General features: G+C 38.4%; 2 protein-coding genes across 3 annotated transcripts in view; one reads left to right on the forward strand and one right to left on the reverse strand.

Annotated features, from left to right (window-relative positions):
- Positions 1 to 18,323, forward strand: part of tsc22d1 (TSC22 domain family, member 1) — a 31,089-nt gene extending 12,766 nt beyond the window's left edge. The window contains exons 1-3 of one of the 2 annotated variants that reach the window (XM_069663514.1): positions 13,177 to 13,804; positions 14,163 to 14,214; positions 16,650 to 18,323. In XM_069663514.1, the coding sequence (XP_069519615.1) occupies positions 13,674 to 13,804; positions 14,163 to 14,214; positions 16,650 to 16,919 (453 nt within the window). In that variant the 5' untranslated portion in view covers positions 13,177 to 13,673 and the 3' untranslated portion in view covers positions 16,920 to 18,323. Of the gene's footprint in view, positions 1 to 13,176; positions 13,805 to 14,162; positions 14,215 to 16,649 lie in introns of those variants that run through there. The other variant, XM_069663513.1, reaches the window with a different exon arrangement.
- Positions 18,324 to 19,033: 710 nt separating this feature from the next.
- On the reverse strand, positions 19,034 to 22,620 carry serp2 (stress-associated endoplasmic reticulum protein family member 2). The gene is made up of 3 exons (XM_069663642.1): positions 22,445 to 22,620; positions 19,832 to 19,904; positions 19,034 to 19,502 (listed from the first exon to the last, which is right to left on the reverse strand). The coding sequence occupies exons 1-3, from the start codon at positions 22,526 to 22,528 to the stop codon at positions 19,462 to 19,464; spliced, it is 198 nt and encodes a 65-aa protein (XP_069519743.1). The 5' UTR covers positions 22,529 to 22,620; the 3' UTR covers positions 19,034 to 19,461.
- Between the last annotated feature and the right edge of the window lie 792 nt (positions 22,621 to 23,412).

Below are 23,412 nucleotides of genomic sequence, written 5' to 3' on the forward strand. Positions count from 1 at the left end.
GAGTGAGCAAGCTTTTATTTATTAAGATGCTTCAATTGCCTTCCAATACAACAAGAAGTATGATTTTTAACCTGCTTGGAATCTGGAACAATTTGGTCCTTTTTGTGTGTGTGTGTGTGTGTGTGTGTGTGTGTGTGTGTGTGTGTGTGTGTGTGTGTGTGTGTGTGTGTGTGTGTGTGTGTGTGTGTGTGTGTGTGTGTGTGTGTGTGTGTGCGCTAAGCAATTTAAATGTCATTTAGTTTTTCAGGCATGCATTAGTGTCCATTACTGTAATCATAAAATAATCTCTTTTTCCCCTGCATTTAAATGTTCAATGCCTAGAGATTCATCCTTTCATGTGCTTCAACATCAGAGACTTGAGAATCAGTCATGTGAGAGGTATTGGGGTCACAAATCGGTATTGAATCACAAAAACGGCAATGGGGCACTGGGCTAAAGATATTAGGTTAAAAGAAACTGAAGCAATCTTGCAGTCCATTTACAGAAAGCAATTTAACAGGAGTAAAAATCAAATTTCAAAGCTAACAGGAATGGAGAGTTAAAGGAAGGAAATAATCGAGTGGCTTACGCTAGAGGTCAATCTCATTTGAGCAATTAGGTTGCTGTACATGACCTGGTTGCAGAATTGTTGCCCTATCTTACACCTGGTGCTAAGTGGCCCACAGAGTAGTGCAACTGTCATCTTGAGTTTCCAACTGACTCACAGTTTTATGCTGATGTGGTCATTAGTGCAATAAACCAACCACCATCTCACTCTTGCTAGCTCACGGCGCAGAGAAGACTGCAAACCACAGGTCAGGGTAACCTGCTAGCTCTTCTTGTGTGTGCTGCGAAATAGAATACCATCAGTGCCTCTTTCTACTGGCATCATATCTCAGGGTATATTAAATTACACTAGATCTAAATGTCTTTTTATGATTTCCCTTCATGTCATATGTGATACAAAGATGAAATTATTCCACTTTAGTTACTGCTTTTTAGGAGGTGTTTTCAGGCTGTGCCACACACTTCTCTCCACTCAGCAATGTGCCTCTGTTTGAGGTTCTTTTAGTTACCAGAGACTTTAAAAACTTTATGGCGGATAGTGGTATGTTCAAGCCTGAGTGCTGTAAAAACAAACCACTGTTGCCTTTTTTGCAAACAAACTGCTCACCTTCAGTAGCACTTCTGCATGCTGCCAGTTTGACATTTGCACTGTGCCTAAATGAAATCTTGTGTAACTGATGTACAGAGCTGAGTATCTTGATTACTAGACCTAAGGCTCTCCAGTATCTATGAACTACTTGAACTCAGAGAAGTGGTGGCTGCTCCGTATCGTTTAACCAAAGTTAAAGTTAAAATCCTTTTGTTGCTATAAATCAACAAAGACAAACCCTTAATGCACTCATTTTAGAACAAACACTATAGAATGTTTGTTTACATTGGGTCCTGGGCTGGGTGATATGGCCAAAATCCTATATCACGTTATATCATGTTTTCTGCTAATTTAACAAATAATTAGTCTATATGAAATAACCACATGGTAAAGCCTATTTTTGGATAGTCTTGTGTGACTTAAATACTTGACAAATAAAAAGTACTCAGTATTCCATTTTCGCTTGGGCTGAGCCTTTTCTGCACGTTATAGTCCATGTTAATAAACATCACCTCCCTCTATGGTTAGCTCCAGGTTTACTACCATGTGCAAGGATTAGAACGTAAAGCATTGTCAAAATGACGCTAAAGTTGCCGTAAAGCAGTTCAGCTGCTGGTTTTGTGACATCATGATAGAGACGATATAGAAAAACACATACGATAAACATTTTCATGCTGTTTTAACTATATATATTGTCATATTGCCCAGCCCTATTGGGTGCAGACAGGACAGTTGCAGACAGGACAGTTAGTGCTGAAATGTCATATCCTAATGTAACCTTTTGGAACCTTTTGGAAGTGTTATAACTTTGCCTTGATAATTTGCCATGTTTACATCTTTTTTGCTTGGTTGCTTTATAGCATTTAAGGTGTGATGACTTATTGGTTATGATTTATTTGTGTGCTGATGTAAAATATTTGCCAAAATGATGTGTTCCAGCCTTTGCCTTGCATACATACTCAGGGCTAGTAGGGGAAATATGGATTTGACCTCATTAAGCATCTGTTTCTAATTAGATACTTTAGTCAGCATAAAATACACTTGTGTGAAGAAGTAGAAAAAAAGGAACAGTATGACAATTATGTGCTATATTTTTGTTAATTGATATATTTTGCCAGAGGGTTTTTATAAGGGAGACTCGATGGGAGGATCGATTATTGGGGGGTTAAGAGAGGTCCTGTGACATCAGGGTTATGTGCCTGGTTGTAGAGATCTACTAGCGAGGAATGGGGGATTGCAGGCTTAACTGATTTTTTTTAAATGTGCAGTAAATTACATGATGCATTATGGCAAATTCTGATTATAAGTAATTTTGCTTCACTGACTCACGGAGTAAAACTAATCAAACCCCTTTTGTCTTCTACAAAACGGAGTTCAGACGAGAGAGATTTCAGACTTAATGAGGCTTTGTGTAAAAAAAAAAAAGCAGTGAGTGACTTCACTGGCTTGTTGAGGCTGGTTTTTTGTCACATGTCAGACATTTCTTTTATCAGCAAGACACAACAAAGACATGGGGTTTGGAGTTTGGAAATAATTTGTCAAAAATGTTTGCAGGAATTAGCAGATCTGTTCAGGTCTTTTTCAGAGGTTTAAGAGAGTTAATGTAAAAAGGTGAAATGGTTATGGACCCCCCAAAATAATCATTTAGTGACTAAAATGTTTGTGTTCAGTGTCCCCACACTTGCAAGACAATGATCAATACTGACAATTTTTTTTGTTTAAATCTGTGGAGATTTTGCTGCTAGTTTCCAATTACTTTTATTTTCTCTTCTATTCTTTAGGTTGTAGGGAGTCCTCTTCACAAATAGATGTTTGATCTAAATCAGATTCAACCATTTGACTGAACCAAGTCAGGCTTTTGTGGCAGAGGATTACAGTTTGTGAACACTATTGTAAACCAGAGACAGAGTGTAGGGTTAATTTCATCAGACGAGTATTTTTTGAGGAACAAGCTTTTGTGCACATGCTGTCTCCTTGGATAATTGTCATTTCTTTCCCCTTATTTTGTGTTTGACTGTGGCCTACCCTTTTGCTGTAACAGCTTACATATTTCATTTCTTTTTCACATACACACTGCTAAAAGATTGTAGCCATATGTGGCCCAGAGCACCTCCAAATGTGGTCCGAGTGATCTGATTTAAATTTTTCCTTAATGGAGAACTTAGAGTTACCACTTGTGATGACATCAACCAAGACACAAGGTAATGCCAGATGTTAACTGTACCTCAGGTTCACTAACATAAGGTAAACATCAAAGTCATCTATGAGCCAATGAAAAATGTAGCCTGATTTAAGAAATTAAGTGCAATAGCTTGAGGTTGCATTCTAACTTAGAAGGTCCCAAGTTGATATTGTTTATTTTAAGTCCACAGTGGCAGAGTACATAAAATAGTCACTCATTATACTTGTGTTAAAATATAGAAGAATCATAAACAAAATGTATTTAAAGTTTTTGAAAGGAATGTCTCTGCACTCTTCAATTGAAGTCTGATTTTTCACCAGGAGATGGCAGTGTGGCTGTTACAGTTAAAATATGCGTTGATAGGCAAGTTGTATCAGACTTTTGCAGTCTATTGCAGTTCTACCTTAAGAATAGCTACATTTCTTATGGTGGTTATCACCATTCAGAAATCTCATTTTGTTTGTTTATTTGCCATTTGGGTGCTGAGGTGTTGGTGAATGTGCCAGCAGTTTGTTAGGTGAAGTAAACATACCAGATTCCTAAAAAAACTGCAGCATTGCCTTAATAAGTATTTAAAGTTGCATTGTGAAGTTATACTGACATCTGATTTCCTTAAGAGTTCCTCATTAGGATTAGCCATTTACACTAAATGACTCAGAGACAGAAAATTCAACTATTCTAATCTAAAATAATTGGCCAGAGAAAGATCATTTCAATGAAGGTGGCATGATGATGACAACAAGACTGTCTGTGTTAGCCCTCCTGACTTGAGAGCCATGCTGGGAACAACAGTGTGTTTGTAGCTAAGCTGTGCTTATGATAGCTCCGCTGTCGTCAGAGCTTTAGGCCCTAATAGCGTAGTCATCATTAGTTAATCCACTCACTGTTCTGTTCTCTTTTTCTCACTTGTAATCTTGTATGAGCATGTATACACACAAACACACGTGTGCACACACACACACACACACACACACACACACACACACACACACACACACACACACACACATACAAGAAGACAGGGAAATGGGCCAGAGCTTAAAGCCTGAATTCTTCAAAATTATTGATATGAAAACTCTTCCTGACGAGTGTCAACAGCAGATTTTAAAGGAAACAAATACAGAACATGACCGTGATTATTTTCCTTGTAAGATGATTTGGCCATTTTTGTTTTGTAAGTGATGAATCAATGTTTTGATCTTTAAAATATTGCACAAACAAGAGAAACATTGCTATCATTGTTTATTTGTAGCATTTTTGGCCCTAAAATATGATTCTGTTTGCCTGCAGTTGCCAAAGACGATTTCTGAAATGAGTTAGCAACGAGGCAACATAAACAATGCTGATACTCGGTTAAGAAAGGCTGATACAAACTAAAAAGGATATCCTATCAACTTGCTGGCTTCTCTGTGACTGATCAAATCTGGACCTTCCTTCTCTTACCTTGCCCCAAGCTGAAAAGTGTGCCATATGACACTTCAGATTTTGGGAATGGACCCTGGAGGCTGTGTGTGACAAGTGTGTATAACATGTGTATGCATGTGTTCTAGCTTTATGACCCAGACATCGGTGTGAGTAATCTTTCCTCCTCTGTCAGACTCTAAAATATAACAAAACATACTTGGAAAAAGAGATGTTCACATTAAATGGGAGAGGGAAAGGAATGGAAACTTTCTTCAATGTCTCTACTGTCTTTTTGTGGAACAACTGAAGTTTAGGACCTTAAACGTGAGGACATTTTCTCAGAGGTTTTAACAGTAACTTAGAGATGTGCCAAAGCTGAAAAGAAACCACAGCTGACTTGAAAAGCTTGGAGTACAACACGCAATTCTATTTGTTTTGATGTTAATGTTGCAATCACAATATTTGTTGTGTTATATCACTTAAAATATCAATTACTGACAACACTGATTATATGAATATAGCTGTTGAATCAGTAGCCTGTTGGGAAGTTACATTTTAAGTTTGCCTACTTTCAGTTTCAACTACCAACATCTCATTTTGCAAAGTAGATGTTATATAGTCACGAAAATGAGGACCATGCAGTTAACATCATTATTACTGGAGTTAAAAATTAAGTGAAATCAGAGGTAACTACAGCAAAACTAATGATTAAATTGTATTGTCCTTTATTGCACATAGCATAATTCTGCTGATGTGTTGTCTGTTTACAAATGTAGGTACATCTAATAGTCCAACAGAAGTCGCAGTTCTGTAAGGAGGATACCTCCCTACATTTACCCCAGAATGTGCCTTCCCTCCTCATCTATAATGCTGCGGTTAGCATTATTTCTGTCTCTCTCTGTTGTCTGCACTCAGAGCTGTGTGTTCTTAGGCTGCTAATCCTTTTAATGCCAGGTTTCACTCCACATTACTCAAACCTGCTGCTCACATACACATCAAACGCACTTATGTAACTTGGATCTTCCATGTGTGTATGTAGACGATAGTAGTAGAGTTTGGATCTCATCTCAAACAGATGACTTGTCTTCCACTTTGTACTAAAGTTTCCTGATAAACAATGCAGATGTCCTTAGCTGCACTGTCCCTACTGCAGACAGCATTTATCAGCCGAGGCTGAGGGCTATCTGCCAATTCTGTGACATCATTGTTTGATTTCTGTAGCTTGCATCATTTTTCAGGATGTTTGAGCGCCACACCTGCATGTTAAGCCCACTGACTAGATGTGATTTGCACTTTCTTTGTGTGTTATTTTTTGCAGAATCATCATTGGTGCTTAGTCATATGCTGCAGTACATCATGGTGTTTAGAGTGAGGTGATATGTTTCTTTCCATCATGTCTCCTATGTCTCCTTGAGCTTGTTGTTTGGGATGTACCTGGCTGTGCATTTTGACAATATACAACTCAATGTCTGTGAATATTTCTGCACTTTTATTGGAGAAAAGGTGACATTTTTCAAGTACATAAATCTCACAATGAAGATAATTTGCAAAACGTAGTTAAAAGATCAATTATAATGTCAGGTTTGGAAATCAAATGAAATGGGTTTTTTGTTAGAAGACAAGTACATCAGTCAAACCTTTTGGAAACACTGTTTCATTCTCTCCCTCCATCTATGAATATTTAGACGAAGTACGAATGATGAGGCGTTGGATAGAGGCCATTCTAGCTTCTCTGCGTAACGCTTGCCCCCCTTCTTCTTTCCCTCTACCGCTCCCCGTGGTGTGTGTCTGTGCGTGTGCGCGTGCATGTGTGCGTTGAGGGTTTAAATTGGAGTGAGGACTAAGGACTTGCTGCTGTCAGCCCTAATTCTCCAATAGTACCTCTCTCTTACGTATGAAGGCCAAAATGGCCACTCATCATTCGTCCCTGCCTCTCTGACTCACTCACTCAGTAGCTCTCTGTCATTCTCCATATTCAGGGTGTGACTATGGAAAACCACTGCCAGGGCTTACTGGTAAAGTCTGTGTGTGCTTTCCACTATCAAACTACTGCTCGGCCAAAAGCCTTTACAATTCAACAATTCAATAGGCCTCTCTTTTCGTGGCTGGGACATGCCAGATTGCATTTCCCTCTGAACACAGCAGATGTGAGGGCAGTTCCTCTTCCTGTGAGTAAAGCACATTTTGCTGGAAAAAAAATACAAGAATTAAACACGAAACAAAGCGAACAGAAAAAGGGATGGTTAGTCCTTAAAATTAAGTGGTATTTAGAGTCCCCATGTAATATTCTGCTATAAGGAGCTTGCATATTTCAATAATGCAGGTAAAGAGCTTTGGAAATCAGTGCTTGTATATGTTGCTGTACTATGAAAATAAACCATATTGACTGCTGTTCTTGCAGCCTATAATCTTTCCAGATTGCCTTCCTTATGCGTCAATTTGTGCAATGTTTTTCAACATTGTATGCCTAGTTTTCTTTTATTAAATAGATAATGTGCAACATAAAATAGGCTACTCATGGTTGGATACATTAAGTTTTTCTCTCTGTGTATTAAGTGTACACAATTTTCTTTTTTTTAGATATTTTTGTACCTTCAAAAAGCCGGACTACATTTTCTATATGCACATGTTAAAGTGCAAGAAAGATCGGCTAAAAGTCAGACATCATCAGACTTGCTGCAAAACTTGCAACTACTGAAGGCAGTCTTTGTAGATATAAATTCAAGCATGATACTGCATTGTAATGCCCCTTTTTTTTTACCTCTTTTTTTTTTTAAGTTTAAGTTTTAAAATATGACAGAAAGACTGATGACAGCATGAGGTTTGGGGATATTGTTGCACCTGTCTATTACAACAGTTAATCTTGATGTCCGAGTAAAGGAGAGCACTGTCTGGCTCACTGGGCTCTCTACTGTCTCAATGCTTTTTTCTTAAAATTGTACAGGGCTAGACTGACTATTTGGCATAGAACAAACTAATGTTGCGTAAAAATAGTGGCATGTTTGTAACATCTACTGCTTTGGAAAGATTGTATTTCATATAACATGTACGCACAGGTACGACAGGCCAACAGAGCCTCACAAAGGGAATTTGAGCCTTTGAAATGTAAAATATATATATATATATATATATATATATTTTTTTTTTTTGTTCATCTTTTTCATAGTTGATTAGTTGCTTTTGGTAATAGGTTGAGGGAGATATAGAGTCAGAGTTTGATTGAGGGTGTTTTGGGAACCTGTCATCTTGTGAGCGGAACTAATGCTGCTGGAGGACTGTATAACCCAAGCAGAAGTCATGTGATACTGATTCACCCCAGCACATGGAGTCGGTTAGGACAAGTGAAATCCTCTGCATTGTGCTCATCTTTTACCTGTTGTTTCTTGGCTGGCTGTCTCTAAGCTGGTGGAGGCTCTGTGAGTGCATGTTGTGTTTTCTGTCTGTGGAGGCCCTAAGCCATCTTAAGGCAGTCTTTCAATGAGAAATGACAAGATAAGACCCTGAGGCACAGGGTCTCTTGTCCATCGCGCAGAGGGCTGGCAGACAAACCACGGGGTGTACAGAAAAATCTGATTCATTTGGGAAGTATAGGAACTTTGACTTGTGAATGATTCTGAAAAACTAACTAACTTAAAAAGGCAAAAGAAAAATATGCAGTTATCCTGGTCATACCTGAGTTTTCAGACAATCTGTACATCCCTCTCACATTGCATCAAAAACCATGCATGTTCTAAAAAGTATATTGCATTTACAGTTGATCTATATTCTTGTTATCTCATTTATGTGGTAATAAAACTGCACAGTTCCAAAGAGACACATAACGCACTGTGATTAATAGTATTTGTCATATTTAATAGTGAAGGGATGTTGATGTGTAGGCTCACGGTATTATTCTATATCCGTGTCTCAGGCTATAGAGGGCAGGTGGAGCTTATAGTTTAAGAGCAGGGAAATCACTCGACCACATGCTGATCTCTGTTGATGGTTTATGTAACTCCCTGTATCACATGATCACACGTCACCACCCGCCTAGTTACTGTCTGTACTCAGTAATTCTCTCACTAGTCAGCCATTCAAACACAAATAGATGGCATAGATAGAGGAGATATTGGGGCACACAAAACAGAATCAACACAACCCGGCATACTGCCTTTGATTCCCTATGCAGCTGCACCCCTGAATGCATTCTTAGGACACGACCCAGATCTACTCGCTAAATTTAAGAAAGAACGAGGGGCACCAGAAAACACCAAACAAAGAAGCTTGGGACACACTGCTCTGTTACTTTGGAGTGTATATGATCCTGCTGACAGACGGCTCCATGAGAGTACGGGGAGTACGAGTGCAAGGCCATGACGAGATGGCAATGAAGCTTTTGTTCTGGGAGCTGGAGCAGCATCTCAAAAGGTAAAATAAAGACGGGGCGTCCCCAGGGAGTCAGTACAGTGTAGCGCTGCTCGGGCCAATCACTACAGTAACTGCACACAAAGGGCTGCACGGCTATATTGTCCTTTTCATTCAGCCATTCATGGCTTCAGGGGCAGCATTAACAATACTGGAATCTTAAAACAGATACTGTAAACTGGTTGACTGGGTCCTCACTGTAAATATAATTAAATGCATATTTAAAATATTAGACAATTTTTAAATGTTTTGCAAACTATAAAAAGGTGTAGGAACCTAGATGACATTAAATATGTGGTACAAATTTGGGCCACTTAATAAAATCTCTGTAGTAATTAATTCTACAGCATGTTTCTGTTTTGTCACCAAATAACCAATATTTTGTAATCGCTTTGTTGCCATCCCGTTGGTCCATCTGGTCCATTATTTCACTTGTGAAACAGTGTAGTAACACATCAATATCACAGTATAATTGCTTTACAAAATAAGACTTGCTCCTTTTTTCTATTTTTTGTTTTGAACATGTAATGGTTAAGATGTTACAGCAGATGTTGTAACTTTTTGCAATGTAATCAAATGAGAAAACTGGAAATTATTGAGTTTACATGAGGTGCTACACAGTTACTAGTGTGTCAGGTACACTTCTACAAAATCATTCATCTGAGGCCTGCAATAGTTTCTGTTGCATCAGGTGTTGAACTGATTGGTAATTTTATGTCTATAGTTAAAGTAAGTGTCACAACATTGAGTGATACTTTTAATGTCTTTATGTGTATCCAAGTTTTGATAATATTCTTTGTAACAGAATCTTAAATATTGAGGAAAACACAAAACTATAACAGACCTTTAGTTTGTGTTATGTGTGTAAACATTTATTTATTTAAAATTGTGTATTGATTGAATGTATATGTGTTTATGGAAACAAGTCCTTTACTGCTAATTGATGCAACAGGTGGCAGAACATCAACAAACTCCTCTTAAAGCACCTTGAGTATTTGTCTGCATACAGTTTTGGGTCATTTCCCTCTTAAATTGCTTCAGTAGGTCACTGAGCGGATGTGTGTTTTACAGCAGAGCACGAATACCAACCACTGTGTGACCTATATACCTATAACATAGCCTGTTAAGATTACAGGTAACATTGGGAATACAATTTGGAATAAATCAATAACATGTACTAATAGAGCAGTGTTTTTATCTTAGCATAAAAAACATTTTTTGACAAAGAAAAACAATGCCACAGGCACCATCGTTCTCTACTGCAACAACAACATCCTAATTCCCCCCCCGAAATTGATATATTGTCTTAAGCGATTTGTCTCGGAGCTAGTCATCTTGATTATAACATTTCTTACACAATTTTAAACTCCCCTGTGGGTCTGAAGACCATGGGTTGGACAGTTTTGTTGCTCAATCTCAATACACATGCCGTTATATTGCAGACAGTACGTTTTAAATAATTTAGGATTGCAGTAAAGAGCTTTCTTATCAAAAACATCACTTTCAAACCTTAGAAAAACTTAAACCTTAAACGGCATTCTTGTTTATTGTTGTCTAATGCTTTAAATTATTTTTGAGGCTTAAATAATGGTTTGAAATGAAAAAAGCATGTTCTAGCCATGGATCAGAGACTTATCAATATGCTTTTTCTAAGAATATCATCAACTTTTTCTTTCGGTTTTCTACCACTTGGCCAATGTATAGCCCTATCAAGTTTCTGTGTTTGACCACATTAGTTGTGGGTTTTATTCTGCACTGCGCTACAATTGCACTCGCTATTTGGGTCTGGATAATTGGCTAAACCCTCTTCCAGTCAAAGAAGAGACCGGAAGAGATGAGTGCGGCTTAGAGCTTCTTTTTAAGCTATTTGGCTTCTTGTTTAAGTGTCTGACTGACATCAGTACAAGCACTCAAAGGCTGCGTCTGAGCCTCTGTTCACAGCACTGGGGCTTAAGGATGTGTGCTGTTATACCCAAATAAACCTAAGCCCTAATTTCAAGGTGACTACTGACTTTTAAATCCCTTCGATGGTATCAGGTACACAGCAATGGAGGTTTGTGACTCTGCCAGGCCTGTCAGTCAGGCGACACATAATAACAGCTATAGTCCTTATACTGTATGATCTGCAGTAACTTCTCTGGACTTCACTAAACCTGTGACCTCCCTTAAGTTGTCTTCATGCTTTAGGACATATCTGATCTTGTTTAATATTTCATAAGATTGGCTTTTACTCGGTGTTCCAAAGATTTACTGGATCTATAGATTGGCCAACCTTCTCTCACTTGATGATCTTACTCACATGATTGTGTTTGATTTCTGTATTTGTTTCTTTTATTATGAAAACTGTGTGTGAGTGTGTGTTTGGTGTGGGAGTGTGATCAGACTCAAGAATGCGGTGTGTCCAAATGGTTTTGAGGGTTTGGGGTGTGCATGGAATGTGTTGAGTGTAGCCTTTAACCTTCCTTTGTTTAGGGAGCTGGATTTGTGCGTGTATTCGCATGTGGTGGGACAATCTTATTCAGAGGATGACAGAGATGGAAACATCTGTGTATATGTGTTGTTTTAGGTGTGTCTTTGTTACCGAGATACTCCCTTCTATTAAGTTTGAGTCAGATTGACCTCTATGACCTCCATCATCTTAAAGACATTTGATAAACTGTAGTCTTCCAGTAAAATGGGATTTTAGTATTTAGCACACAATTTTTCACTATGCAGACCCAAGGGGGAGTTTAAAATATGCCCATTACACCTTATTTTGGGAGTGAAGACGGCACTACAGTAGATCGGAGGTTCGATCCCCAGCTCCCTCAGGCTACATGTTGAAGTGTCCTTGGGCAAGACACTGAACCCAAAAATTGCTCCCGGTGGCATAGCCAACGGGTATGAATGTGATATCTGATTGACAGTTGGGCACTTTACGTAGCAGCCTCTGCCATCAGTGTATGAATGTGTGTGTGAATGGGTGAATGTGATATGTAGTGTAAAAGCAGCTTTGAGTGGTTGCAAAGACTAGAAAAGCGCTATAGAAGTATAGCTATATAAGTACAGTCCATATAGCTTTCATTTTCAGATGTCTCATAGGCCAACAGAAATTCAAGCTAGCCAGAGAGAATTGATTGGCAAAACTTTGGACACTTTTGAACAATTTTCAATTCTGACAGAACTGAATGTCATTTGCATTAATGATGCCTTGTTAGTATATTTTCACTACAAGGACTGTGTTGATATTCTGCTGTTTATTGCATTGATTGATGTGGACTTTCAACAGTCCCACTCTCAAGCTGCCCACTTGACAGTCTGTACTGCTCGTTTTGAAACTTTATCCTTAGAGAGAATAAATAATTTGTAATAAAATGTAAATCTCCAGGGCTTGTTTTGCTTGTTTCCGTCAACCTCAAAGTGTTGAAATGCTGTCCAGGGCCACATGGGGGCAGCATATGTATGGACATAGTGGCAATGAATGACTGTCCAAAGCACTTTGATTGAACACCTGCCCAGACATTGATGAGTTATCTGATTACTGCTTTCTGGATATATTTCTGTTGTTTTGGTTAATAGTATAAATCCTCTTAATTGTATACAGAAATGTGTTACACGATATGATGTATGATTTTTTCGTTGTAGGCACTGCTGAGTGGTGGCTTAATTTTTGGGCCACCTAAATGGTCTCAAGGTAACCATTACCAGTGTCCCTCTGTATACTACTTTGTTGTTCGCAGACAATCTTGCCTAAAGGATTGTACTCAAAAACTATTTTGACAAGCAATTTCATGCATTATAAGATCCTTAAATGATACAAGAAATAATTAAATTACATCTAATGTTACCAATATGTGACAACTGCTTATATTCACTATCATTCTGGGGAATAATATAACTGACCCATATTGTTTTGTATGACTGATTAAATATAAAATCAAGTTACTCACTGAGATCTTTCCTGTAAGGGTTTCTAAAGGATGAAAAAACACTTAACCCAAGAGCTGTGATCTTGTTTTTATCTCCATAAAAAGGGGGCTAATATATGCCAAATTCATGTGTTAATGATGCCCACATCAATACTAACGGCACATTCACCTTCATATAGGACCTGATTGATGTGTATTGTCCCTTTACTTTAACAGTCCTAAATTTTGCCCTTCCCCTGCCTGTTTTTCTGTTCTACAGCTCTTTCTTCTTCTCTTCCCATCCGGTTTTCCCCGGTTCCAGCCACCTCCTCTCCGTTCCTGGAATATTTTATGCAAAAGCATGTCAGCTGAGCGGCAGGTGGGGGCGGTCCTGAATATATTATTCAAACAGCCTCTGTCTCGACCAATCAGGGACCAGCCTCTATGTTTGTCACTGGATAAATTATGCGGGTTTGTTTCGAGCTGCAGAATTTCGTGTAGTGCCGAGATGAGCTGACCTTGGATTGTATTTGTACCGCTGCCGTCGGTGCACGAGCTTCAACGGACAGAATATTTTTTATAACGCGTGTGGATGTGTCTCGCGGAGCTGGGTGTGTGGAGGTCGAGTCGAGACACGGGCTGTTTGAGCGGATTGTAAAACATGGCCAGTATGAATACGCCGTGCTACACCATGGCTATGGATCTAGGCGTTTGCCAGCTGAGAAATTTCTCCATATCGTTTCTGTCGTCGTTATTGAGCACAGAGAGCTCACACGTCAAGCTCGACAATAGGTAAACTGTCCTTTTACATACACAGCTGCCTCTGTATTCGGAGCTCTGCTCCCTTCACTTGCACCAGTAATGTCACCGCCGTGTGATGGAGGTTACGGTGGTGCTAGACTGATGCTACAGTATTATTACACTCACAGCGGCCACTCTGCCACAAACGCTTTTTATGGTTATAAGGAATTGTTTAACATTGAAACCAGGTCGTTGATTTTAAAGGAATTCCAGAAGCTTCCCGTAACAACCCACACTTTAATAAAGGAAGAAAGACAGGTTCCCCGCAGGCTGCGGCTCACCATCTCTTTGTATTTCAGCACAGATTGGTCTACAATGTGTTATTAATTTCTCGCTTCTTCTTTTGCAGCTCGTCAGGAGCCAGCGTTGTGGCCATAGACAACAAGATTGAACAAGCAATGGTGAGTTTTTAACTTGTCTTTTCACACTGTGGGAAATGATTGATGACGTTACTACACTGGTCTGTTATCCATGAAGTACAGCAGACTGGAGTTGTCTTAAAGATAAGACTCCATTAATCAGAGTGTTTACTATTTTGATCCTAATGAGTATTGTTCCTATCACTTCAGAATGAACTGTATGATAGGACCATAATGCCTTTTCAACTTATGTGAAAGTTGTTAACCCAGCTTAAATCTAGAGTATACTATAAAATATGTATAACAGTTATTTCAAACCAATTACTGTATCCATCTCGCGACAACTTTAAGAACGTCTTACTTGGCGTCAAGAATTTTTGAAATCTATGTAAATCAGTGCAGTAAACGTGTTAGCTTACTTTTGGTGTTATAAAAGCGAATCTCGGAATTCAGAGTTATATCCACACAAAACCAACCAAAGTTTTATTTTCTGTTTCACTGTTATTGTCGCTGCTGTCCGCTCTGTTGCTAGGCAAACTGGAGGGCTCACGCGCCCGGTTATAAATATCTCTGCCTCTGATTGGCCAACCTTTCAATGTGGGCAGGGTTCATGACGTGGCAACCTGGGAATATACTCGCTCACGTTTTCTCTTTATCTGTCACCAATTCTAAGTCATCATGTAACGATCTGCATCTGTTTATATCATGATAATGGTTAGTGTGATATATATGGGTAACTGTCATCTTGTACATATTAATTAAAACAACTTTGTTCAAGTATGTTCATTTGTTTTGCATTGATTTCTACAAAACATTAATTCTGAAGATGTCGGCAGTGCTCTATTAATCCTCAGCATAAAATTGGGTTTATTCTTACAAATGGATTCTTCACTGCTGTTTGACATATTGTCTGTTGGCTGCTAAAGTGACACAATTTTCTATATTCATAATAGTTTTATGTTAAATTACAATATGTCCCGATTGGCTTTTGGATCAAACTTACTTTAAATTCAAACTTGAAAAAGTAATGAACTGTGTATTACTGTATTTGAATCCAAGTTCAGGTAGTGCCAGACTGAAAAAAGTAATTCACAGAACTTTCTGACCATCAATATTTTTCAAACTTTTATATCTACCCTAGTTGAGCTCTAAATGAGTTGTAGTCAAATGCAGGAAAGTGTTTCCATATGGGATGATTAATAATTTACCCATGTACCCTTGTACTATATAGAACCTTATTTAATGTCGACATTATTGTGATGCAGCTGCAGTTTCCCACCCTTCGGGAAATAACCCTATATTTTGTTTATCTTGATATATAGATGGGTTCCCAGGGTTTGTTAGATTTGTATTTGTATTATTATTATTTTTCATGTTAAATATTTTTTTCTGACCCCATGAAAATCTGCAACATAGAAATTGGGTTAACAGTTAGATAAGGTGATAAACATTGGTTTTGTCAGGGTTCCCACGCATCCTGGAAAACCTAGAAAACCTTGAAATTTAGAGACTACTTTTCCAGTCCTGGAAACACCTGGAAATTGATTAAAATGACCAAATATCCTGGAAATAATTTATGTTGTCCTGAAAAATGTTAATTTACTTAAAACCCCTCGCCTACCTTTTGCTCTTCTGAATTTTGACCCTTTGAGGTTGCTGTCCCTGGTTAGTGTGCAGGATTGAAGCAGCAGATTGTTAGCAATGTAAAGTGAGCAGATAATAGTTATATTCCTGCAAGTATGAGCACACGTCATTTAATGTTAAGCATGTGAAGTAAACTGGATTGTCTGTAAAGTTAATTTATTCAATCACGATGCTAATTTCCATTAGCACGCAACTAAAACACTGCATCTTTTGACTTAAAATTACTGACATATTCTAATGTCAGCTAGCCTGTAGCACAAGTTTGCAGTCTCAACTCTTGTCTTGGCCCCCAGAGCTGTCACATTCACAATCGAGTCCTGCAAGCGATATAAGATTGCCGCCTTGAGAAACTTTCTAACCAACTGAAAGTTGATAGAAAAGTATGACACTTGAATATTTCAATCTTTTGTTTTTTCAATGTATTGCAATGTTCTTTCAGGTGTAACTTGGATAGATGTAGGCTCAATGAATGACCTTGCCCCGCCATTTCGCCTCCATGCGTTCTACACAGAAAACAGAACATAACAGTGGTGTAATAATCCCGCCTTGAACTGGCAGTGTAAAAGGTGCTTGAGACACCTCATCATGAACCCTGCATCATTAAAAAAATGAGGAATAAAACTGGGGTTTAATGTGTCAGTGCTAGGCCTACTGGTAAATTATATGACTGTTTGCTATCCTAAGTGCTATGCTGTATTGTCAAGACAAACTGTCCTGGAAAATTATTTCTTAAAAAGAGTAGGAACCCTGTTTAGGGCTTTTTCTTCCTTTTATGTTGATTTTTTTGATAAATACAAATCATAAATGTCTGTCTCTGTCTCTGTCTCTCTCAGGACCTGGTGAAGAGTCACCTGATGTACGCTGTGCGTGAGGAGGTGGAGGTTCTTAAGGAGCAGATCAAGGAGCTGATAGAGCGAAACTCCCAGTTGGAACAGGAAAACACCCTGCTGAAGACACTGGCCAGCCCAGAGCAGATGGCCCAGTTCCAGGCCCAGGTTCAGACTGGCTCCCCACCTGCCCCTCCAACAGTGGCCACACCAGTACCACCAAGCACCGCCACCATTGCCCAGCCCGCCCTTCACAGCTCTGGCCCCTCGGCGTAGCCTGGTCTGCACAGACAGACAGACTGTTTTTTTGTTCTGCTACCGCAGCAGGGCTAAACTTGCCTTCTACAGCAGGAGGTTACGCTGTTAAGACAAGAATTTTGCACATATTTATCTCTCAGAAGGATGCAGCTAGTGGGACGAGTGTTGCTCTACAGCACTGTGAAGGGTGACAATCTGGCAGTGCTGTATGGGTGGTTTGTTTCAGAGGAGGACTTAATTATCGAACATTTGCCAAATAACCCTTGGACATATCAACTAGAATGTCTTACCAAGAAGAAACAAAACAGCTTATCAGTGGCGACAATATACTTAACTATAGATTAAAAAAAAATCACTGTGCCTGTGTCTGGATTTTAAGTGATGTCGATTTTACTGATGCTGGCGATTGATGAGTAGGAGGTGGAGGATTGTATTGGTTGTTACAGTTTTTTGCTGAATGATGTAAATAAAAGGGGTTTTCTCTCAAGGCAAGGTCCTAAAGTTACACCCTAAGAAAGTTGAGAGAGAGAGAAAATGCCTTCTCAGAGTGACAAATGAAGAATGTGAGCTATTATTATCATGACAAAGTCCCCATCTGGAATGGGGGAGTCGGGGGAGGGGGCGGGAGGGTATTTTGAACACTTGGCAGCATTGTTACTTCAACTATGGGATGAACAATAAACATGGTTTCTTATGGAGATGATTATGATATTCTATTTCAGTATTTCACTTTCAAGCTCCTCATTTTGCCCTTGACAAAGCTCATCATTGCTGTTTTCTCAACCCTGCAGTGGCATGTAATTTAAACATTATTTGACAGGGTTGAGACATTGGGCTAAGCTGCATTTTCTCTTTTCCTAAAAGTTTGATGGGCAGAAGATAATGTATATTTCTGTATAGTGTAAGTATCATGTAAAATAGTGAGGAGAAGGAAAAAAACAACAGATGCTATCTTGGTCACACAGATTGAAGCGGGTGAGTGATGAACGTGCTGGTCTTGCCCAGTCTGTGTCATCTATTTTTAATGCTGTATTTTCAAGATTGTGGATGGACAGGAGCCTAGGTTATTTAACTGACAACACACAGCCAACCATGTTGTTGATATACTGCTACATTAACTCTTACTGTAAAACCAATTTCACTTGGCTCTTTTTCTTTCTGGAGTATTGCACCTTTATGGGTTTTTTATTTTATTTGACAGTGATGTACTTCTGGATGAACAATATCTTAAAAACTCAACATTTAAAAAAAAATACAAATTCTGGAGATGTTTTTTCTTTTTCATTCTGTGTATCAGTTGTATACTCATTTTCTGTGCATGTTTCTGCAAAGACCGGATGAGATATTGTAACATACTTACAACAATTGCACTTGACAGCTGCACTTCACAACTTTCAATAAACATGCTTAAAGGAGAATAAACACCTAGTCATCATCTCTTTCTTATTCTGCCTCATATCTGCTCAAATCAGTCAGTCAGGCTGTTGTGACCATCCAACTGTGCACTCAAATGAGCGCTGAAAGGCACATCGAGTCATGCTGCTCTCTACATACATGATATGAAAAGCCTCTGTATTAGGGTGTTGCTGAAACAAGGTTTGCTGGCTTCTTTGTTGTTGAATCCTCTTGTTAACAGTGAGGTCAAAGCCTTTTGATTTTATTTAGATTAATTTAAAGTTTAACCAAATGTACAACAATGGTAATAAATTAATTCCTGTTGTAATTTCATTGGCATAGAATTCCATGCGCTTTGATACCGAGAACAATGACACTTTTTTAAAGTACATAAATCACTCTGCTGCAGGTGTTTTCAGAATACCATTAATCAAAATTACTAGATAGAATCTAATGTTATCTCTTCGGTGGTAAAGGAGGGCTGTGAAATATACTGTATACATAATAAAGTTGGTACATAGTTGGATAAATATTTCATACTCCATATAAGACGTGTTTAAAGTATTAAGTCACATGCAAAGTTAGACTATCACCTGTTCCTCTGGTATGATTGAATTTATGCAGTGCGGCCAAACTTTTGATCCACTACAACTGAACTGTTTGTATGTTTTTGTGGGAGAAACACAGGGGGTCTACAAAAGCAGAAATAAAACTGGCCACTTCCTAAATGCTCCACGTTTATTTGAAAAAAAATTAATTTCACATAACAGACAAATAGTTAAACAGAGATATGGCACATTGTCAGCAGGAATCACTGGCTGAAAAACACACTCACACATGAGCATTCACACCTTCATACACACGCAGGTGCCAAGTGAGTAATGAGACACATGTTCTCCAGCAGGTGTGGTTTTAGACTGTCCATAGAAAAGCTGTCAGTACCACAGACTGCAACACTGTAAACGCTGAACGAAGGCAGGGAGATGTCTCGAGGAGGGGCTGGTGGAGGCGGAGGTCGGAGTACCTTGTCTCTGAGATGTCTGCTGAAGCTGAAGCTTTGGCGTCAGTCTCTGGGCCTCTGGAAGGGGTCGAAGGGGTGTTCAGGTGCGGACAAGCAGGGTTAAGTGAGGGCGGGGGGGAGGGGAGTGCAAAGGCTACCTCTGGATCACATCCCCATACGGATGCTCTGGATGATCTGAAAAATGGCTGAGAGCAAAAGACCATCACTGTTTGTTTCATTTTTGTTTTCTTTGAATTTAGAATGACTCTTGTGATGGAATTTCTTTTATTTTTCTAAAATTAAAGCTTAGGGATTTTTTTTCCTCCAAACAATAGGTTTTTATTTTTTTTCAGTGTGACCTAGGGAGCCAAACTCAGTAGGTATAATCCTCTACCCGATTATCTACAACAGCTTATTACCAGACTACATAAACTTAATCTCCAACTGTATTAGCTACTTAATCATGTACATCAGCGTTATCAATCACTGAGTAAACTACAGAAACTTATTCCATACAGATATAAAAGGTGCATACCTGATCCACACACTACAAATACAAAGAGGGCAAGGAGCCAGGGACCCACAGGATACTTCTCCTCTTGCGGTCGCTATGGGAAACACACACACACACACAAACACACACAGTAAATTAGCATTGCTGCTTGAAAAGAAATGTGACAGATGCTGCAGAGCAATAGTAAAACCACTTGAAGGTGGATAGATTTACAAAGAGGTTTAATTTTCATCACTACTGTTGTTGCTACTTTTGCCTTGGTCACTCTCCTTAAACATGCCCCCACAGATAATCCTGTTTTTGAAAACTACTAAGATGCAATGTTGATGTTGCTCTTCAAATTGTGCTAAATACAAACTTTGTAGTGGGATTGGATAATCCAAAAGTTTTCTTATATGCTAAAAAGTGCTGAGTACGTTTTTTTTTTGTGGCTCGTGGAAAAAATTCATCAGTCTAGAACAATTTATGTGGAACCCATCTTCTGCACCAGATGATATCTGTTTGGACATGTCACATGACTGTCTGCTGTTGCTGACAGAGTTTGTTCCAGCCAGTGAGACAGCAAAGGTCTCAATTATGCTGGAGGAAGTGGTTGTTTTCTTCATATACACAGCAGCTTGTGTTTATCCTGTTACAGAGAATGAAAACAAAGCCTAAACAACCTCAACATTTGACCTTTCATCTACTGCTTGAACTCCATTATGTGACAGAGGAAGGGGAGGAGGGGGAAACTGTTCAAGGTTACTGTGCACAACTCACATGAGGAAAATAGTCTTTGTACTACAGTCTTTGTGGTGAAATACTGCTGTGCAATATTGTTAAAGCCACAAAATGATATTCTAGCAATAAGTCTCAATCACACAAGTATTATCTCAAAGTTCACTTTAATCTCTCCCTTTTGGTTCAACATTTCAACAACAGAAAAGCCTTGCTAAAGACAACAAAAGCTTAGATATGTGTATACGGACAACAATGCAAAATATTCAGAATGTTTTAAATTAATTTAAATAAATGTACTGTGTATTATGTATTTCTTGGACTGGGACTCAAGCTCAATATGGAAGGTATCTTTTAAGTCAATTGTGAAGTTAATTGTCATTTTTTACAATGTGGTAATTATGGGTTGTCTAAATAAACTGAATGCATTACCCTTTAAATTATGCTTGGGAAGTACAGTTTTTGGAAGGAAACCCATCCAATATATTTTCTTATAAGATAATATAATAATTATTAGATTATAAGATTCAGGAGGAATAGAGCTCATTCTTCCCATAAAGAGATAAATGACAAAATATTTGCTCGTTTGGAGCCTCTGGTTATATTATGAAATCTTTCTCAGCCTTTCTTTCTTGACCTTGGAAACCAAAAGAGCACCTTCTTGTTTTGTCATCTGCTGTTTCCAAGGTTCCAGCCTGAACATTCAATACAAACTTTAATGACAACATGGCAAGAAATTTGGAGGGTTGACCATCTGTACATCTACAATTTTACTGCTGAAATAAATTGTGATACAATCAAAAGTAAAAACATTTTACAATTATAGAAAAACAGAAAGAACCACAAATCAGTTGAGAAGTTATAGCAATAAATATTTGCGAATTGGCCCGAGGACCGTGCTAATATTAATATTATCAGCACAATCTGATATCTGAGTGTGATATTGCTTGTATACAAAAATTCTGCAGGCCGCATGAGTAAAAGTTAATTAGTACTAATTAAAAGATTGTTATGTTGCTTGTATTTAATCTTTCATTTGGCTCTACCAACACAAATGTCTGCAACTTGACTGGAACTGGACAGTGTCAAGCAACAAATAAACTTTTTCCTGCACTCTTTCTTTTCTTATATTATGTAGGCCTATGTATCTGAACATTAAGAGTCTGTTAGAAGTTGCTGTGGTGGCATAAGTGATGCCAATGTATGAATTAAGTCCCAGTGCAGTTGTATTCTATATCAGCACTCATTGAATGTCTATCATTAAAGTATCAACAGCACTATAGCTATAATAAATAATGTATGCTCACTAGTCTGGGAATTCTCAGTGCTGATTCGTGGCTTAGACATATTCCTGATTGTGATAACTTTTCTCCTTATTCATATAGGCTACTGTTTATTCTACTAGTCTAACGTGTCAGGAAACAGTGAAAACAATTCCCTTCAGAATTTCTAGTGTTTTTTTAAATTTTTTTTTAAAGAGATTGAAACAATTAGGCCTAATGGATCAAAATAGCTGCCAATATTTTTGTTAGAATAAACAATTTCACTTGACTAGCCTCTGACACAATTGATTGGGTCAACATTTCATCAATTCATTAATATTCTCACTATCTCACTACTCTGAAGTAACGGCAAGCTACATGGCGGAGGGCGGTAACAAGCAGAGTGAATACATTACATTTGAATGAACCTGCTCAGCTTGGTGGGTCACACTGAACACATCACAGAAAACAACACGGTGCTGTAGAGGTGTTGCTGATCGACATATGTGTGATGATAAGCAGGACTGGTTTACAGCCGGCTGGCATCATCAGCATCTGTCTCATCATGCTGCTGTGATCAAACCGGAGTGAACGTCACCTATCTGGTCATCTGGCTAATGTCATGCTGGCATCTCGCTGTCAGTTAACGGCTCACCAGCGTCTTTGCTACGTTTCCTCTCTGCGTGATGTTCTTGCTGTGTTTCTCGTTGGCCATGCGGATCCTCTGCTTAGCCACCATCTTCCGGAACGATAATTATATCCCGGGATTAATTAGTCTGTTTAGCCTGTTATTTTTTGAGGTGCAGGCTTTCGATAGCACCCCCGCATCAAGCTAGAAGACCCCTGACACAGTAAAAATCGGAAACTCTCTTACTCTTCTTTCAAAATATGAGCATTAAATATTGGTGGAACAATGAGGAATTTCAAGAGGAGTTACAGGGAGACACTTTGTATTGTACAAACCGCTGCATTGGGACTGCTATTCGCCACATTATTTCGTCGTATTTTCCTAACTATCAGATTAAGTTAAATGTAATGTTCGTCAAAACGTTTATTTTGAAGGTTATCACAGGAACATGCATGCTTCGTTGCGGTTCTCTTCACAGAGCTCCTCGCCGTGATTGAATATAAAGAAAGTATGCTAAGATTGTTTAATTACTTTAATACATTTTTACGAAGTAAACAAACGGACAGTGAACAGCACTGTTGTCTCTAGGAACATTTAAAAAGATTTATTATGGGCTACAGGTATGGATTCTGTGTGTATTTACGTTAGGCGACAGCACTGGAACAGGTTAAGATAAGATAAGATAGTAAGGTGTAATTAAGTGTAAAAAAAATAAATAAAAAAATTAAACGTTATATTATACAAATGAACTGTGCATATATGTATAGAATATATGCAACAATAGTACATGAGTTCAACTCAAAACCTTTTTGAAATATTGTAATGATAATCCTATACCAACTTGTGTCAGTAGAATAAATGCCTTTTGGTTTTTCTTCTCCCCATTCATCTACTTTTTAATGGGACTTTGAATAAAAAAAAAATATATATATATTATTATTATTAGTATTATTATTATAAACTGTATTTGTATAGCACCTTTGAAAACAGAGTTA

The sequence above is a fragment of the Semicossyphus pulcher genome, unplaced genomic scaffold (assembly GCF_022749685.1).
Source record: "Semicossyphus pulcher isolate SPU_LCO1_2020_fin unplaced genomic scaffold, fSemPul1.0.p SCAF_15, whole genome shotgun sequence".
Taxonomy (NCBI): domain Eukaryota; kingdom Metazoa; phylum Chordata; class Actinopteri; order Labriformes; family Labridae; genus Semicossyphus; species Semicossyphus pulcher.

Bases quoted from the DNA above. Each gene is read 5' to 3' on its own strand.
- serp2 (XM_069663642.1), bottom strand. From the start codon at position 22,528: ATGGTGGCTAAGCAGAGGATCCGCATGGCCAACGAGAAACACAGCAAG. The intron at 19,905-22,444 runs GTGAGCCGTTAA...TGTTTCCCATAG, and splicing joins GAAACGTAGCAAAGACGCTG to CGACCGCAAGAGGAGAAGTA. The intron at 19,503-19,831 runs GTATGCACCTTT...TTTTGCTCTCAG, and splicing joins ATTTGTAGTGTGTGGATCAG to CCATTTTTCAGATCATCCAG.